General features: G+C 43.9%; 1 protein-coding gene across 1 annotated transcript; it reads left to right on the plus strand.

The window, feature by feature from the left end:
• The first annotated feature begins 8,258 nt into the window (after positions 1-8,258).
• On the plus strand, positions 8,259-9,902 carry LOC137835376 (cyanidin 3-O-galactoside 2''-O-xylosyltransferase FGGT1-like). Its single transcript, XM_068643857.1, has one exon. It carries the CDS (start codon positions 8,282-8,284, stop codon positions 9,731-9,733), a length of 1,452 nt encoding a protein of 483 aa, XP_068499958.1. The 5' UTR covers positions 8,259-8,281; the 3' UTR covers positions 9,734-9,902.
• The last annotated feature ends 396 nt before the right edge of the window (positions 9,903-10,298 follow it).

Raw genomic sequence — 10,298 nt, forward strand, 5'->3', positions numbered from 1 at the left:
GTAACTCCCGGGGCAGCGTAGAGGCAAGTTAAAGACCTCCTCGCCGTCGTGCGGGCGCAGGCGAGAAAGGTCCTCAGTGCATCCAGGGGGGAGGAGATGTACGCCCTGGGCAAGTTGAGACACCGGATAAAGTCCTTATCGCCGTTGTGCGAACTAAGGCCCATCAAAGACCTCCTCGCCGTCGAGCGAGTGCAGGCGTGAGAAAGAAAAGGTCCTCAGTGCATCCAGGGGGGAGGAGATGTACACCCTGGGCAAGTTGAGGCACCAGACAAATTCCTTCTCGCCGTCGAGCGAGTTGAGGCCGTTTAAAGTCCTTCTCGCCGATGAGCGAGTTCAGGCGAGTAAAAGTCCTTCTCGCCGATGAGCGAGTTCAGGCGAGTTAAAAGACCTTCTCGCTCGTGTGCGAGTATAGGCAAGATAAAATCCTTCTCGTCCTGAACGAGTTCAGGTATGGCGAAGAGGGTGGAAGAAGCTTGAAAGGTGGCTAAGGTAGGTTCGAAGAGAACGCCTAGCCGGCCAGTCTCTAGCTCTGAAGTTCAGGGAGGTAAAGGAAGATCCCAAAGGGCATTTCTGCCTCAGATAAGGAAATGACTGCCAAAGCATGAGGCTGGAAAAAGCTGGTGTTACCAAGAGGTTTTGGCGATCGGGAAAAGTTCAAGCGGCGGTGAGAAGGTTGAAAGGCTTGTTTGGTAAAGCAGGTCAAGTGGGACGTTGTTTGAACCGATAATTGGGTCACAGTTCGTTGCTTGGACACTTTTCTTTGATCAGGTTAGTGCCTCAAGGGTACAAGTTGCTTAAAGCGATCATTGCTCAAGTTTGAATCGGCTCGAAGCAGTTACGCCAAAGGTCATGTTTGCAAAATCGCTAAGTTAAACGCAGCAAAGTTAAACATACAAAGAAGGTAAAAGCGCTCAAAAGAAGTCGGAAGAATATCCAAGTTTCGCTATTGAAATGAGTAACTGTTCAAAACACATGTGCAAGAGTTTTTACAAGGTAAATACAGGTGAATTTATAAAGAAGCAGATGGGGTGGAATTGGTTGAGCCTTCGGCGGGAACGACTTTTCCATCTACTACTTCATTGTTTAATGACACCATGCTGAGGTCGAGATCAGGGAATAGGCATGCGAATTGCTCCCGAGCGGCTTCGAATCCAGCAGTCAGAATCTGAGCAGAATTTAGCTTAAGTTCTTCAAATTGTCCTTGAAGCTCTTCAACTTGTTTCTTGAGCTCCTCGTTCTGCTGTCCCAGCTCTTCAGCTTGTTTCTTGAGCTCCTTGTTCTGCTGCCCCTGCTCTTCAATCTGTTTTTGGAGTTGTTTGTTAGTCTCTTGAGCATGGAGAAGGTCGTCAGTAACCTTCTTGGATTCTGTTCGAGCTTGGGTCAACTCGGCAGCCATCTTCTCTTTTTCCTTGTTCGCCTCGGTGAGATCAGCCATGGCGTCATCCCTTGCTTTTTCTACTTGCCCAAGCAGCTTCTCGCGGTCGATTGACCTTTGCTCCAGTTTTTGTACCTTATCGGCATTAGCTTGAATGTGAGCCTCCAGGTCGCTCGCCTTGGTGCGCAGAGGCACGATTCTGCTTTCAAGTTCAACCTTTTCTTGGGCAAGTTCATGGACTTTGCGGCGAAGGTCAGCAGCTTCCTTGCGCGCAAGCCTAAGCTCGGTGCTGAGGGCATCCTCTACTCGGGAATGTTCCATTTCCGCGAGCGTCAGGCTGAATGCCACCTTCTCTACCTCAACCTTCATTGTGCTGTTTTCGGTCTTGAGGTGGTAGATATCGTCTTGAAGCCGCCTGGTGGAGCTCTCCACAGCCCTCGTTATGATCAATGGGATATCCTCTGCTATGGTTTTGAGTTTGGCGGTCAGAGGTTCCCACATCCTTGTAACCTCGAGGGAAAGGTTCGCGGCTTGGAGAGGCGCCAGGGGGGCTTGAGGGTTCTCGTCGCCACCTTCCTTAGCAACATTTTCAGTGGTTGTTTCCTGGCGTGGCGACGCAATCGGGGACTCGGTGATTAGGATTGGAGAGGTGTGAGCGACCTCATCCCCGATTGGAACGATTCCTGCAGCTGAAGTGTTGGAAGGAGGGCCCCCTCCTGCTGATATATGCGGTGTGGAGGCGCTCGGGGGGTCCTCCAAGAAATTTGGCTCTGGGGCCTCAGTTGCAGGTGGCGCAGTGGCCAATGGAACTGCTTGAACTGGTGGTGAAGGGGCTTGTGGTGCTGGTGATGAAGGAGGAGGAGCGGGTGTTGATGGTGGTGTTGAAGCTGGAAGAGGGGGCAGGGCAGGTGGAGAAGATGGTGCCACCCTCTTCCTTTTCGTGACAAGGCCATCCTCTGTGACCTCGTCGTCCTCTTCCTCATCCTCTTGGACAACTTGGGGGGCTTTCCGCTTTGGCCTCTTAAGGACCAGTTTCTTTCGTTGGGTGGGCGCCTTAGGCGGTGATCGCCCCTGGATGATGGCCTTCTCGACCGCCGAGTTGGGAACCGTCTGGGAGCCGGTCGCCAACCCGTGGTTGCGGGCGAGCGCCTTTAAATCGGAGAGCATGTTCTTACCCAACATGGTGTCTGCATGAAATGAAAATGCATAAGTTAGCTCAAAGGAGAAAGGGGTAAGTGTACAAGACAATGAGACAGCAAAAGCAGGCATATGCAGAAAAGATAAAACCAAAGTCTTGTGTGTGTCGCACAAGACGCCCAGAAACAATATCAGAAGCAATGTCAAGACAAAGATGTAGCGTCCTAACCTATTTGGAATTCCAACTGGTCCTCAAAGAACTCGAAGGAAATCAGGGTGGGGGTCAAGAATGTTACGTGGGCATCTGCCACCCTCTTCCAGAAGAGACAAAGGTCTCTGTCCAAGGCTCCCATGCTATCAGGACTTCTGGGCCTCCTGAAGCAGCTCTTGGACTCCTTTTTCCCCTTGTCCACCCAGTACAAGGGGAAACCGTCGAGGAGGGAAGTGTCTTTGTCATTTGCGCGAACCTGAATGAACTTCCCCTTCCAATCCTTGTACGACTGCTGGAAGATGGTGAAAATGGACCTCCCAGCAATGGCGTTCAGGCTGACCCACAGGCGATCTCCTGGGTGCTTGGCCTCGAACAAGAATAAAAACACGTCCACTGACGCGGGCAACCCCAGGTGGGCGCACGTTATCTCGAAAGCTCGGACAAACGCCCAGCTGTTGGGATGAAGCTGGGCGGCAGCGATATTGAGCTCGGTTAAGAGTTCCCTCTCAAATCGAGTGAGAGGGAACCTGAGTTTGACCTTCTTGAAGAAAGTGGTGTAGACGAAGCAGAAGGGCCCGTCGGCGCTCACTTTATCATCGGCGCACACTGGCAGAGTGGCGGGGCAAGGCAGCACCATCATTCTCTCATCGTGCTCCTTGTGGAACGATTGGTGGGCCTCGTCCCCATTGGTCAATCGCAGAACCGCTCCCGCGGTGTTCACCGACGACGTTTCCTTCAAGAGGGTTGAGTTAGTCCATGGGTATAACGTCTTGAAGTCTGGCAGTGGGATGGGGGCTCCTCCAGCGTTTGGTGGAGTCGCCTGGGCCAGAGCGGTTTGAGAAGACGCAGGCCTCACAGCCTGCGAAGAGGGAGCACCACGAACTTGCGTAGAGTCGTGTACTTGTGAAGGAGGGTTTCGCGCTGATGGAGGAGGGTTCGGGGTGATCTTCGTGCGAGTCATGGTAGCAACTGCAAACGAAGGAGGAAGAAAAAATAATCAGGAGGGTTACAAAGGCTGACTCGATCATGAAAGGAAGGTGAAAGACGAACGAATGTGAATTCGTTGCGACGATCGACAAAGCCCCAAGTCACGCAGAAGGAGAAATGGAAAAACAGCCCACAGCGTATGCACCAGACAGTTACAGGATGATGCAAATCGGTGAAAATACAAGAAAACCCAACAGATGAAGGAAAGTAGTCACCTTTCGATGATCGGGAGAATGTTGAAGGGAGGTGGTGATCTAGAGCGTCGAGGAACGTCGAGAGCTTTCGCAGAGGGAAATGAGAGCGTATGCAAGTGTGAAGAAAGTGATGGAACAGTAGGAGCGTAAGGGGTTTAAGGGTTTTCGAAACGGTTTTGGGAAGCGCTAACGGCAGATGAAGATAGCCGTTGGTGAGAGCCACGTGTCGAACGATGCGCGAAGGGTTTGGTGGAGCGTCAGAGCAGCAGAAAGTACTATCGCTTGGAATTCTGCGCCCATGCCACGTAGACCGGTGTTAACGAAGGCTTCTTCAGTCTTTTCGCTAGACAAGTCTTCGCTTAAGACTGGGGGGCTTGTGTACCGCCCTGGTGGTCGGGTGCGATGACGTGGCATCCTGCTACAGTATAGGCGTGTTGACAAGGCGCCAGGTTGACAGTTGGGAAGGAAGTCGGGAGGCACGTGTAGTCGCCGATAGTTAAGTTGGCGTGTTCCGATCTCCAGCTTACCAGAATAGGCGATCGCCAGGTTGGGGATGAAGTCGCCAGATGCAGACTCAGGCGACCAGGCAGTCGGAGATCGCCAGAACAAGCACATCGCCGAAGATGAAGGAGAAGCAGATTATGAAGGCGGCCGGCGAGACCACAGGGAAGGTGTATGAAGGCCCTACCTCGCCAGTTTCAGTAGAGATCGCACTCCTGAGTTAGCTATGCACTGGGCAGTACCATGCATAGGTAACTTAGCCAAAATGAGAGTAGAAGCAGCGCCAAGTCAGAGAGCCCCAGATGATGGCACGTGTACAGTTGGATACGAGCCACGTGTCCAAGTCTGTAACTGCCAGGAGAGAGAAAACCACCAGGTATATAAGAGTTCCTAACAGATTTTCTAAGGTACGCACGTTCAGTTCATACACTTTACGCTTGCGAGTGACAGAGCTGTTTGTGAGAGAGATTTGCACAGTTCCAGTTCTTAGTATTCGGTGATACCGCCACTGACTTGAGCGTCGGAGTGCGATCGGCCGCAGCGGCGCCGTATCGTTTCTTTGCAGGTTCTTGAGATAGATCCAGAGGAGGAACGGAGGTGAGAAGCGGCGCGCACGTCGATCCCTTGACGAGGCATTCTCCAGCGCTCCGGTCAACAGGCAGGATCACACCTTGATTAAGAAATCAGTTTTTCAAAACACAAAGCAAAAAGCACAGCACTGGGAAAACAATCGGTTGTTTCGCAAAAACAATCGGTTGTTTATACCAGTAAACAATTATCAAAACTGAATTCTAAAGAGTTAGAGATAGAGAAAAAGTACACAGATGTTTATACTGGTTCACTACAAACCCAGAGCTACATCCAGTCTTCTCAGAAACCCTGAGGAAATCCACTAAGCAATCACAACTTGCACTTACACCACAACCAAGAAAGTGACATTGAACACCTCAAGACACACACTCTTCTTGGCCAACACACCAACACTAAGATTGCTGATCTTGATCCCCTCAAGAACACACAACCAATCTCAGCAAACACAGAAACGAAAACTTGTTTCACAGAGTACAAGGATTACACTTGTTACAGAAGATAATCTGAAATCAATACAAGTAGAATCCTATTCCACAAACTTTCAGCAATCTCAGCTCTTTGAAAAACTCCAAAACTCTTAGCAAAAAACTTGTCAAAGATTAATTCTCAAATCTGTTTTTCTGAATATATTCAAAGATGTAGTTTGTTATCAAATCTTAACAAACTCTTAAATTGCATTAAAAGATTGGTCAAAGCATTTAATGACTGGAGCGTAAGCAGTTAAATAATTTAAAGCTCAGTCAAAGATAAAACAGTTTTTCTGTTATGGTCCCAAAACAAACAATCGGTTGTTTCCTCGAATCAATTGGTTGTTTTGGTTCTAACAGTTCAACCATTTGAAAAACAGTTTTCAATCTTTTCTTAAAACATCTAAGTATAAACAATCGGTTGTTTCGACAAAACAATCGGTTGTTTTAACTTAGTTTGAAAACATTTTACTTTCACAAAGATTGAGAATGCCTATGCTTTAGATTCGATCAAGGGGTGGATTACAACATTCAAACTACCCAGAACTATACTAAACCAGCACAACAACAGCAAGCAGAGCCAAGGCTTCAACATCCTTCAAAGGGTTTGAATTCTTCAAAGCTTGAACATCACTTGGTTCAACAATCTCCCCCTATTTGATGAAGACAAATCCCTAGTGCTTGTGTTTGATCTGATTGAATCTGAAGCAGTACCTGCAAAAATAGCATTTATACTATCCAATGCTTCTTACAGCAGCAAGTTAGATTTTTATATATTCAAGGCATAAAACATGATAAACAATCGGTTGTTTACACGAAACAATTGGTTGTTTTTATCAGCAGCAGCAGAAAACACTTTTATATCAGAGATTTTAACAGATTTTACCATATCAGATATACAAGAACCAATTAATTCTCCCCCTATTTGTCTTCACAAATGGACTTTAGCATGTATCAAAACAGATTTAGGACAGATTATTAAGATCAAGGATACCTAACGCATTTCTTAAGAAGAAAAACCTCTCTTTTGGTAACGGTTTTGTGAAGATGTCAGCTAACTGCAGTTTGGTCTCCACAAACTTCACTTGACAGTTCCCATTGTTTACATGATCCCTGATGAAATGATGACTTATTTCAATATGTTTGGTCCTTGAGTGCTGAATCTGATTTTTGATAAGATTGATGGCACTTGTGTTATCACACATCAAAGGAACCTTGCTGATATGTAATCCAAAGTCTGCAAGTTGTTGTTTGAGCCACAAAATCTGTGCACAACAGCTTCCAACAACAATGTATTCAGCCTCAGCAGTAGAGAGAGCAACACATGCTTGCTTCTTGCTATGCCATGAGATTAGGCTTGAGCTAAGAAGGTGGCAAGTGCCACTTGTGCTCTTTCTATCTAGCTTGCAACCTGCAAAGTCAGAATCTGAATAACCAATTAAATGAGTTTGAGAGTGAGAAGGATACCATAATCCAACCGATGATGTTCCTTTGAGATATTTCAGAATTCTTTTTGCAACTTTGAAGTGTGACTCTTTAGGATTTGCTTGATATCTTGCACAAAGACACACCACAAACATTATGTCCGGCCTACTAGTTGTTATATTTTAACAGTTCAACCATTTGAAAAACAGTTTTCAATCTTTTCTTAAAACATCTAAGTATAAACAATCGGTTGTTTCGACAAAACAATCGGTTGTTTTAGCTTAGTTTGAAAACATTTTACTTTCACAAAGATTGAGAATGCCTATGCTTTAGATTCGATCAAAGGGTGGATTACAACACTCAAACTACCCAGAACTATACTAAACCAGCACAGCAACAGCAAGCACAGCCAAGGCTTCAACATCCTTCAAAGGGTTTGAATTTTTCAAAGCTTGAACATGACTTGGTTCAACATTTACGACTCTTCGGAATTTAATTTCTTCGAGCCTGGGGGCAAGTGTACGTTTGGGGGCAAGTGTACCGATCGGTTCCGAACGAGCCAGTCTCGACCAAGGTGGCCGATCGCCCGAGCCAAAGGACACCTCAAGACACGCAATAAATAATAGTAACGACGGTTACAATAGAACTTAATGAGTCACATTCATATCCCGAAATATGCGAGAAATATCTCCAACGAATTAGTCAAAAACTGATTGACTGAAAGTTGCACATCCCTATTAATTAGGGACCTCGATACATGTCAGTTAATAACTGATATTCGGTCCATTACCATAAGGGTCCATAACTAACACTATAAATAAAACTCTTTGTGAATGTGTAAGGTACGTTTTTCACATTCTACTAGAATGCACTTAAATCATAAAACTGACTTGAGCGTCGGATTGCAATCACAGGTAACCCCGACTAGCGGAGCATCAACAGCGAAGGAAGGAAGCTTGAAGAAACTCAAGGACTACCGACACATCAGCAATTGTACAACCAGTTTCAGGTACTATCTGGTTCCTTTTTGTCCATACAGGTACAAATAATATTTTAAATTAAAAATAAAATAAAATATATTAAAATATTAATTTATTAGAATGTTAGGGTTATATTTTTAGTGTAAAGGATGCCAATGTATTATCATCCTAAAAATTATAAGCTAAATTTGGGATTTAAAAAGGAAAATATTTTTTTACACTAAACCGTAAAAGCATACACTAGACAACACATTATAATAATAAAATAATATTTTAAATTAAAAAGTAAATTATATGATTAAAATATTATTTTATTAATTTGTGAAGTAAATGATTTTTTAGTGTAAAGCAACGTGGATTGATTGGGTTCACATATTTTCTAATTATTGCATCCTTTCCTAATAAATTGATTGATGTACAGAAGTTGGCTTTATGTGTTTGAATCTGCAGGAAAAGGAAAGCTGAAAATTGATCAGCAGAGAAAAAAAATGGATTCTTCTTCTTTGCACATAGCAATGTTTCCATGGTTTGCTATGGGACATTTAACTCCATATCTCCACCTCTCCAACAAGTTAGCAAAGAGGGGACACAAAATCTCCTTCTTCATCCCCAGAAGAACACAATCCAAGTTAGAGCAATTCAACCTCTTCCCAGATCTCATCACCTTTTTCCCTATCAATGTTCCTCATGTTGAAGGTCTTCCTCATGGTGCAGAAACCACTTCCGATGTGTCTTTTTCTTTAGGTCCACTCATTATGACGGCTATGGACCGCACTGAGAGGGATATAGAGCTTCTCCTCCTAGATTTAAAGCCGCAAATTGTTTTCTTTAACTTCACATATTGGCTACCAAACATCACTTCTCGCTTGGGGATCAAATCCTTTCAATACTTCATTCTTAGCCCTGCCACAGTATCTTACACTACAGCCCCTCCAAGGATGAACCACAAGGGTAGCTTAACTGAACTTGACCTTATGCAACCCCCTCTTGGTTACCCTGTATCATCTATCAAACTTCATGCACATGAAGCTAAGTTCCTTGCTTCTAAGAGGAACTGGGAGTTTGGTAGCGGTGTTCTCTTCTATGATCGCCTCAACAATGGTTTAATGCTATCAGATGCAATTGGGTTCAAAGGTTGTAGAGAAATTGAGGGGCCTTTTGTTGACTACCTTGCAGAGCAGTTTGGGAAGTCTGTTGTCCTTTCAGGACCTATCATACCTGAGCCACCTAACACTGTTTTGGATGAAAAGTGGAGTGCATGGCTTGGAAGTTTCAAGGATGGTTCTGTGGTTTTCTGTGCCCTTGGGAGTGAATGGAAACTACCACATGGTCAATTCCAAGAATTGTTGTTGGGTCTTGAACTTACAGGACTTCCATTCTTGGCAGTTGTGAAAGTTCCTATTGGGTTTGAGACAATTGAAGCTGCACTCCCAGAAGGGTTTAAGGAAAGAATTGAAGGGAGAGGGATTGTCCACAGTGGATGGATACAACAGCAGTTGATTTTGGAGCACTCATCAGTGGGTTGCTTCATAACACACTGTGGAGCTGGTTCATTAACTGAGGCACTAGTGAATAAGTGTCAAATGGTGTTACTACCACAACTAGATGGTGATCATATTATTAATGCAAGGATGATGGGTAGCAACTTGAAGGTTGGGGTTGAAGTGGAGAAGGGTGAAGAAGATGGCTGGTTCACAAAGGAGAGTGTAAGCAAAGCAGTGAAAATTGTGATGGATGAAGAGAATGAGGTTGGCAGAGAAGTCAGGGAAAATCATGCAAAATTGAGGAATTTCTTGGTAAGTCATGATTTAGAGTCCATTTGTGTTGATAACTTTTGTCAGAAGCTTCAAAATTTATTCAAGTAAATTTTCTAAGTTTTAAAAGTTATTCCATAATGTGAGTATCTGGAAGGCTTAAATAATGTTTGTGAGATTACACTTTAATTCTTGTTCAACAGATATCTCAATTAAAAAAAAAAAAGACTTGTAAACTATCACTTAACTACTCAATAATTATTTTTTGTTATTTATGTTACATCTATTTAAGAATTTTATTAAGGTCGAGCGGGTCAACTTTATAGGAAATTTTTTATTTCTGAATTGTTTATTGATGGGTAAAAGAATGTATAGATGTGTTCTTATACAATAAAGATTTTCATAATAAAAATGATATAATGGAGATAATTTTATAAAGATGAGTTAAAATTAATTTTATTAATTAAAATAATATTATAATAATTAAAAAACAAATAACATTTTAGATAATAACACAAAATTGTGACCTAAAGAATAAAAATCATGATTTAAAATTTAAGTAATGATTTTTTGAGCCGTAATTTAGGTGGTCGTGCCATTTCTAATAAGCCACAATTTTTAGCAACTCCGCATATTTAAAATCATTGCTTAAAACCTTGACAATGACCATGATTAT

Source organism: Phaseolus vulgaris, chromosome 5 (genome assembly GCF_000499845.2).
Source record: "Phaseolus vulgaris cultivar G19833 chromosome 5, P. vulgaris v2.0, whole genome shotgun sequence".
Lineage (NCBI taxonomy): Eukaryota > Viridiplantae > Streptophyta > Magnoliopsida > Fabales > Fabaceae > Phaseolus > Phaseolus vulgaris.